Source organism: Arachis hypogaea, chromosome 10 (genome assembly GCF_003086295.3).
Source record: "Arachis hypogaea cultivar Tifrunner chromosome 10, arahy.Tifrunner.gnm2.J5K5, whole genome shotgun sequence".
NCBI lineage: Eukaryota > Viridiplantae > Streptophyta > Magnoliopsida > Fabales > Fabaceae > Arachis > Arachis hypogaea.
Window position 1 is genome coordinate 9,022,566 of NC_092045.1, and position 9,009 is coordinate 9,031,574.

The 9,009-nt window shown below is 34.9% G+C and overlaps 1 protein-coding gene across 2 annotated transcripts; it reads left to right on the plus strand.

Moving 5' to 3' along the window:
* Positions 1–2,009: 2,009 nt before the first annotated feature.
* On the plus strand, positions 2,010–9,009 carry LOC112715082 (C2 domain-containing protein At1g53590). Of its 2 annotated transcripts, none has more exons than XM_025766834.3 (12): positions 2,010–2,751; positions 3,038–3,112; positions 3,823–3,966; positions 4,212–4,304; positions 4,415–4,546; positions 5,036–5,188; positions 5,307–5,348; positions 5,527–5,575; positions 6,029–6,121; positions 6,208–6,391; positions 7,299–7,419; positions 7,626–9,009. In XM_025766834.3, the coding sequence occupies exons 1-12, from the start codon at positions 2,626–2,628 to the stop codon at positions 8,763–8,765; spliced, it is 2,352 nt and encodes a 783-aa protein (XP_025622619.1). In that variant the 5' UTR covers positions 2,010–2,625; the 3' UTR covers positions 8,766–9,009. The 2 variants fall into 2 exon arrangements, with proteins under 2 accessions (XP_025622619.1, XP_025622620.1); XM_025766835.3 differs by having other exon boundaries at positions 2,054–2,751; positions 4,396–4,546.

Here is a 9,009-nt window from a genome sequence, read left to right on the forward strand (position 1 = left end):
GAGATTTTTCTCAATTTCAAACCAAAGAGGATCCATTATAAGAGATTGTGGGTTTTGGGATGGGTTAGAGTGGAGATGGAACTTCCAATGAAGGCGAGAGCTATTCCAATAGGAGTTGGATTTAGTGAACCAGTTACATGATACTTTAAGACTGGTCAAACTTGCTTATGACAGAGAGGATAGAGTTGTGTGAAAATTTTATAAACAAGGTGTATTTTCTACTAACTCTTTTGTGCAGGTGTTGCAGGCGGAAATGATTTCGGAAGATATAGAAAGTTATAGCTTTACTAGGACAGTTTAGAAAGGTCTAGTTCCACCAAGAGTTGAACTGTTTGTCTGGTTTGTTTTAACTGGCAGGGTCAATATGAAGGAGAGGCTGAGTCGATTTGGAGTTGTTAACCAGAAAGATGTTGTATGTGTGTTATGTAACAAAGGTGTTTAATATGGCCACCACTTGTTTCTTGGTTTGAATTTTCTTGGCAGGTTTGGTGTGCATGGTTATCATTTGTTGGAAGACAATGGTCGTGCCCGGGGACGCTAGGAACATTTTCAAAGTTGGACTGAGCTATCAACTAGTAAGGAGGAGCGCAAGAGATGGATGATGTGTTTCTGTGCGATTACTTGGAACATTTGGCTAGAAAGGAGTAGAAGAATTTCTTAGAATAGTGAAAAAGGGGTTGACGATATTATCCATCTGTCATTTATGAACTATAAGGAATGGCTACGTGTGGATCATTTTTGTTGTTGATGACAATGCCGAAGATAACAAGGGGATATCTATTAGTGTTTTTTGCGTTGATTGTTTTTCTTTATTTGTTCTAGGTTGGTTCTGTTTGTTGCCTACTTATGCTCCACTTGTTGTGTTGAGCTCTCTTCTTTCAAATAAAAAAGTAATTTTCTAAGAGTGATTGTTGAACTATGTCTTACCTCAAGAGTTTTTTTTTTTCTTATATTACACCTTTCCGATATAACTGTTAGGTATTTACTGCCTTAAATGTACGTTTCAATGTCATAATCTGATAGCTTTACTGATGATAATTTTATTCACTTTAACGATATATCCGTTAACCATTAGTGAGCTAATAATGTGTTATTCTCATTTAATTGGATTTTTGGTGTATCATTCTTGTTCAGAACAGTGTCCCAACTTGAATTTTTTGCATATAAACCACCTATTATTAGAAATAATAGATTCAGAATATTGAAAACTCGGAATAAGAGAATAGTAATAATACGTGTCTCTGACCTATTTTTTACAATTTTGTTCAAATAATTTTTAAATTCGAAAGAACAAAATCACTTTTAAATAGTTACTAAATTGATTCTAAATTTATTAAAAATTGCTGCTAAAAATACATTTAATACAAGTAAAATTTTTTTATAATAAAACTAAAATAAAAAATAAAAAATATTTTTAAAATTCTTGAAAAATTTCAAAGATAAAACTTTGTCTTACCCTTTAAATTATTTAGTTGCTCAATCATTATTTTGTGAACATCACGACAATGTAACGTGGATGATTAATTAAAAAACAAAATAAATTATGTTATTAATTTTGAAAATTAAATAATAGAAACTAGAGCCATTTTAAATCAATTAAGTTAAAAAGAATAAAATTAAAAATTAAAGAATTAAGATATCCAACTAAATCACATATAAAATTTAACAAACTAAAATAATTTTATTTATTCTCTTCTATAGTTTTTTAAAAGGATAGAAAATATATATTTCAATAAAAATAAAGTAATTTTTATAATAAAAAAATAAAGACATAATTTATTATACATATTTAAAAAAATCAATTATAACTTTCATTTGTTTATCCGATTTCAAATTAAAAAATTCTTTGAAAAGAAAAAAAGTTCAACATTGTTGGATTTAAAAACTCACTTTGGGGATTTGCTCTTATCAATCAACACGGTGCCGACGACACGTATCAGTATCCCACGTGTCTGCCACGTGGCGGGAAACCAGCAGTCAAAGCTGCATAGTCTTGCGACGTAAATCTCTTCCCATATACGTTCCCCAAAACCTCCGCAAGTTACCACTTAGCAGCAACCAATTCAAGAGCGGTTATCCCTTTCAATTCATTTCCTCTTTCTCTTTTAATCCGCTACTGAACCTTGCCGGTGTTTGCTTCGTCAATACGTCACCGTTTCACTAACCCCAAATTATCCGAATCCCTGGGCCCTCAATTGGGACACACACTCTCAAAGTTTTAACTTTTAATCTTTCGCACTGTGCACATGATTTTGATATTTGATATTTGACATATTTTATAATAAGAATGATGTATTATATATCCATTTCCAATTCCGTTTCCCCCTCCTTTCTTGAATATCTTGGAGTATTTACTTCTTTCATTGGAGCCTTTCATCAAACAGTTTCAATACGTGCCTTTATATTTCAATATTTGTAGCCTTCTGGCGAGTGGAGTTGGTGAAAAGATTTGGTTTTTTCCCATTGTCGGAGATTCGTGGATCTTGTAGTTGGTGAATGGATTTGGATTAATGGGATTGTGCAAACTTTTTATCTTTGTTGCGAAGGGTGGTGGATTCAAGTGAAGATTCTCTCTCTCTCTCTCTCTCTCTCTCTCTCTCTCTCTCTCTCTCTCTCTCTCGCGGAATGGATATAACGGAAGTTACGATCTTGCATCATGTGGGGATCGTTCTGATGGTGATGTGGTTGCTATCTGCAGTAAACTATTTCCATCCATTTGCTTACTTTGTTGCTTTGATCTATCTTTACCTGGTGAGTGAGGGACCGTGGTTATCAATTTTGAAAACTTTTGGAGATTCTGAAAATTCTTTCTCTTTTGTTAGTTTTGTTTTTTTTTTTTTGGGTATTTAATTTGTTGGGTTGGTGATGCGGGATACAAATAAAAATGGGTACTTATTCTCAGTGATTGGAACTGAATTTGTACTCTGGTTTTTTTGTCTTTTTTGTTGTATTTGTTTAAAGACGGAAAGAAAAAGATGGAGGAATATAATATTTTGCTGACTTTGATATATTTCTTTTTTCTTTTGGCTTTGAAAAGGTTCATGAGCTTTATGTTACAAGGCTGCGGAAGAAGGTGCAGTTTGAGGAGAGGAAACAAGCTAATCAAAGAAGGGTAATTCTAATGGTGTTAGTTTTATTAATTTGATTTTATGAATTTATGAAGTTTATGTGGGAAAAACAGTAAGCTTCAGTTTAAGTAAATGAACAAAGGGGAAAGAAGAAATAGAAAATTTGTGAATAAATGCTGTTCTAAAAGTTAAAGAACCACCCCTTACTTCTTGAAGAATGACAGAATCTGAACATTATTTGCATGGTTATTCTTTTAAGGGTTTATGAAGTATGAGATGAGACAATATTAGTAAGTTACAAGTAAATGATGTACTCCAAATATAGTACAAGAAAATGCATAAAGGGCAATGGGGGGAAGAAACTATGTAATATATTCTCTCCCAAAAGTCAAGTTGAAATGGAATATGGTACTGATAAAAAAAGAGCTAGAACTTTCATCTAGACTATTCCTCTTGCTGCTGTTAAATGGATTATTAGTAACCTTCTGCAAGATGTTTTACCTTGATGAAGACTGAGCATTTCATTTGATGTCAAAAACAAAATTTTGTATAGCTTCATTATAAAAGGTACACTAGCAAATGGATTATTATTATATGGTTAAAAATGCAACACTCCTTGTCTCCTTGGTTTAGGGTTTTTGGTAGTCAATTCCTTTGGTTTTTTTAAATTTTAATAATGTAATTATAATTTCAAATTATTATCTGATATATCATACTGAAATATATTGCATATAATGCCTTTTGTGTCCATCAGGTGCTTTCAGATTCTGAAACTGTCCGGTGGTTGAACCATGCTGTTGAAAACATATGGCCTATATGTATGGAAAATATTGCCTCTCAGAATATCTTGCTTCCCATCATACCATGGTTCTTAGAGAAGTACAAACCTTGGACTGCAGTATGACTCATCCTGTTCATTTATTTATCTTTGATAGTGCTTGATCAAGCAATTTGAATCTTGACTTCTGTGTGAAAACTGAAATTTATGCTTTAGTCTTCAATTTTTTTTCTATCACACTGACTTATGCATGTAATTTTTTTCTCTTTTTTGTATTTCTTTCTTTTGGTTAACTTTATATATGCGGGTATTAAATTAATTGATTTCACTTTTGGTATTGATGACTGTATAATATATATTTGTAGAAAGAAGCTGTTGTGCAGCACCTATACTTGGGAAGAAATCCCCCTTTGTTTACTGAAATTAGGGTACTTCGCCAGAATGATGATGACCACTTGGTATGTAATATTGGAATGCAGGATAGCAGGACAATGCCTTGTTCAGCATTAGCAGTTGAAAATGTTGTTCTGTTTGGTTAAAATTTTGCAGTGTGATGTGATCAATGCAGGTACTAGAGTTAGGAATGAATTTCCTTACGGCAGACGATATGAGTGCAATACTTGCTGTGAAATTAAGAAAAAGGTTGGGATTTGGAATGACAGCAAAGCTGCACATAACGGGAATGCATGTTGAAGGGAAGGTATGGATATGGAATTTCAAATTTATCCTTACTCATCGGTTGAGTGTTAAACCTTACTCGCAACATAAAGGACACCAGATTTAATGTTGCTAGATTCAGCAATCTGGGCCTGTTCCATTATTTTTCTCTCAGACATATTTTTTATCATGGACCTTCTATCAGTATTTTAAGAGATGATATAACTAGATAATAAGTTGGTGGGAAGAAGTTTTCCTCACTTAAATGCATATTCTGACATTATCCTATAAGTATTTCTATGGAGGGTGTATTTAATCTCTATACTTTTATTTTTCTCTCCTGCATTTTTCTGAAGCTTCTTGCTAGCAATATTCTAGAAGCATTGTGGACTGATTTGCCACAAGACGTGAATTGTTCAAGGCTTATTTTTTGCTATCAGAAATGGAGATTAGTATTAAGGGAGTTCAGAGAGACAAGGAAATAAAATAAAATTTGATATTTGTTGTTTTGTATTTTATTCCTTTTCTACAGGTCTTGGTTGGGGTAAAGTTTCTCCGGACATGGCCTTTTATTGGCCGTTTGCGCGTATGCTTTGTTGAACCTCCATACTTCCAAATGACTGTGAAACCTATATTTACTCATGGGCTTGATGTCACTGAACTTCCAGGGATTGCCGGGTGGCTAGTAAGTATGAATTATGAAGGATTATTGTTGTCTTCATTCTGCTTGCTCTCTCTCATCTTTGTTTGTCAATTCTACCCGTCACTGTTATGTTAAATTTTACATTGTTATACTTTTCCAGGATAAGCTTCTCTCTATTGCTTTTGAACAAACTCTTGTTGAGGTAAATTTATTCTCTGTGGATGTCTCTTTGTGCCGCACACGCATGTGTGCACGCGCACACACACACTGTTTTGGCATAATGAGATGTTGAAGGATGTGACTAAAACCTGAATACATGAATTCTCATTTTTCAATAGCTTTGTAATTTTTCTATATTGATACATTGCTAAATTTTGCAGCCCAATATGCTGGTTGTTGATGTTGAGAAATTTGTTACACCGCAAGAAGGTAATATATGTCTCCTGTTCTTTTAAAATTTTTTGGGTCATCACCTAGTATTGAATTTATTTGGGCTACAAGTTTTAGCAACCACTTATAGTGTAAATGAAGAATAACATCTGTCCGTATACTTGTCTGTGTTGCCAACTGCCAACTTTAAACCATTCTTCTCATATGATGGGTCAACATGTTTTCTTCTTAAGTGGATGGACTCGATTTCTCAAAGTAGGCACTAGGATTTATGCTAATATATTGGTTTTGGAGTTTAGTATTTTTGTTTTCTTTTGGAAAAAAATCCATTTTGGAGAAATTGTTTTATTGTCATTGAATACTTGCCATTTGATTTTCATCTTTTCATCACATATCTTGTGGGAGAGATAGAACATCTTGTGCTTTTACATATTTGTTTTGCATTATTTTTTATTTTGTATACTCATCCATCCATACATCTTAATGTTCTAGGGCCTTGGTTCTCTGTGGATGAAAAGGATCCTGTTGCTTATGTGAAAGTAGAACTTATTGAGGCATCTGACATGAAGCCATCAGATCCAAATGGTAATCCCTTATGATGATTTCTGGTCAGTTTCTTTTCTTATATATATACATACTATGTTGTCTAGAACAAACTGTGTGCGTTTCAGGACTAGCTGATCCTTATGTGAAAGGTCGTTTGGGTGGATACAGATTTAGGACAAAGATACAAAGGAAAACACTCAATCCTAAATGGCTTGAGGAATTTAAAATTCCCATTATTTCATGGGATTCTAGCAATGTGCTGGCGCTTTTAGTTCATGACAAGGACCATTTCTATGATGATGATCTTGGGTTTGTCTCATTTTCTGAACCTTTTTGTTTTATACCACATGCACAAATGTTGCATTTATTTTTCTTGAGAAGCTTTTACATTTTCCCCGCTCTCCATTTTCCTGCTGTGTGCTGGTCTTTTTGGTCTAAGGGAGGATTTCTTACCATTCTCACCTACTGTTGCCTTACCTCTCTTGCTCAATAAAATCCATTATTTTTAATATAAAAGGTTTGTCTTCAGAATCAATTTCAGCTTGACTAGTGGTATGTCATTGTATTGCGCTCCTATTATTGAGTACATGCTTCTAATAAGTATGTCTGGATGAATATTGAATGTGGACCTATACTAAATTTTTCATATATTCCATGTTTAGAGAATCTGGCTGGAGTATAATTCTCGTACTCCTAATAAGTAATTCACAGCCAACTTTTGTAGCATAAGATTATTACACATTTGACCTTTATTTACTGTAGAAGCACAGTCTTATAGAGGAATAATCCTATCAGATATATTGAGAGATTGGAAAGCTGTGTGCTTCATTGATAATCTTTTCTCTAGCTAGTCTTTGTTCTTGTAGAAGGTTCTCTTGTTCTATCTTTTTGTCATGCATATTTTGATTTTCATCTCAATAAAATTCATCGATCCAAACAAATTGTTCTGTATTTCCAGAATCATGGCCTCTATTTAGACCTTTTCACTTGGCAGCGCAAATATGTGTAGTTGCTTGATGTGGAACATATGTTTAAATTTCAGTCAAATTTGATGTTCCCTTTTAAATCCGACCTCTTTCATGTGATTTTGTTTGGTCATTGGTTGTCTTGCTATCAGTGATATCCTTTGACCAGTGAATTTTTTTTCTTATGATTTCTTGTCAATTGTTTCATCAGTGTGTATTCTTCGTCAGACCAAGTATTGTGTTATTTTCAGGGAATGTTCTGTGAATATCAATGATCTCAGGGATGGACAAAGACATGATATGTGGCTGCCACTTAAAAACGTGAAAATGGGGAGGTTGCATCTTGCAATAACTGTTGTTGACCATGGAAAGGTAACTTCTCAGTTTCAATATTTAATTCAATATAGCGATAAAAGCATTTTGTTGAAAAGAAGCAGAATACAGATGGATATGGATATCCAAAGTGTTCCTATTCTGCATGAAAGGAAAAACAAAGGTTGCTCCTGTTTTATTGTTATTTTAATTTTAATTTTTTTAGTAATATATCCATTACAATTTTGAAAAGTTTTTATTTACAGGAGGTTGATGCTACATGCACGCAAGAAACAGTGGATACTGAAGAAATGAGGAAAAGTTCATTAAAAAATGAGACTGCCAATGAAGGTTCCTTCCCATCTGTTACATCCGAAAAACTTGCCAAGCTTAACGATGACTTTGAGGCGATAGATGTTATAGGGCAAAAGGAGACAGGAATTTGGGTTCATCACCCAGGAAGCCAAGCTTGCCCAAACTGGGAACCGAGAAAAGGGAAGGGTAGACGCCTTGATACTGAGATCTCCGGGGAGCAGAATGGTTCATCTCGCAACTTAAAATCACAGGTTAATGGTTCCTTGAAAAATGAGAACTGTAGCAGCAGTCCTGATGATGATTTTGAACAAAAGCATCCTCATATGGGAAAAGTAAAGAGGGGACTGCACAAGATTGGTGATGTCTTCCGTAAGAATTCGAAAAAGGAGGATCAAATTGGTTCTGGTGGAGAAGGTGTTCCATCCCCTCGCGCATTCCGCTGGAGTTTCAACAAGAAGGGGGAGGATCTGTTTAGTCGTGGTAGAGAGGATGTTCCATCACCACATGATAACATTAGGTCAGTCAATTCCAAAAGTGGTGTTGGTTTGAAATTTGTCATGGACGATAATGTTTCTGGGTTTCCAACCGGCAAGCTTCAAGTAGAAGGCGAAGGCGAGTCGACTGAAGGATCACCCCCGGAGAGTCCAAGCAAGGGAAATGTCAAGGAGAAGGCGAAGAATGTTTTGAAACACGCCGAGAAGGGCATAAAGCAAGCTCTTTCTTTTAGGTCAAAGAAACGTAGGAGTAAAGGTGACCCGACCGCCACAGTGCCGGAAGGCAAAACCTTTGATGAATCCGAGTCGTCTTCTGATGAATCTGTTCCTGTTCCGGTGCGATCAGCTGGAGACGAAAGTATTCCTGTTGCGTGCGAGGGCAATGCTTCTCCCGGATATGTCTCCCCCAACCCCAAGGTGATTGTGGTTCATAAAGTCCAATCTGACACTCCTGTGGTCGATGAGGCCCCAATCAAGGAGGAGATTGTTGAAGAGGAGACTCAAAGGGTTGCTAGCCCTGATAGGCCTAGTGAAAATTCTTTTGAAGCTAAAGGTGATAAAAATGAAGTAGTGGCTGATAAAAGAGAGAATAGTTAGCCCAAATGAAAGCATGTCTTGGCAATTTTATTCCACTTTGTAACATCCATAGTTTTCTTTCTGTTTTCTTGTTTGTACAGCAGCTTTCTTAGTTGTTGCCTTTGATAGGCCTTTGTTGCATAAATATTTTTATGGGGTATAGAGCGAGTGTTTTACACAGTATAGAGATTTGTAAACATAAAACATGTAAAGTAATTTGCATGAACCCAGAAAAAGAAAAATACAAATAACACAAGTTACAATC

Coding starts and splice junctions, on each gene's coding strand:
- LOC112715082 (XM_025766834.3), top strand. CDS start 2,626: ATGGATATAACGGAAGTTACGATCTTGCATCATGTGGGGATCGTTCTG. Junction 4,547..5,035: donor GAATGCATGTTGAAGGGAAG/GTATGGATATGG, acceptor CCTTTTCTACAG/GTCTTGGTTGGGGTAAAGTT. Junction 6,392..7,298: donor TTCTATGATGATGATCTTGG/GTTTGTCTCATT, acceptor TGTTATTTTCAG/GGAATGTTCTGTGAATATCA.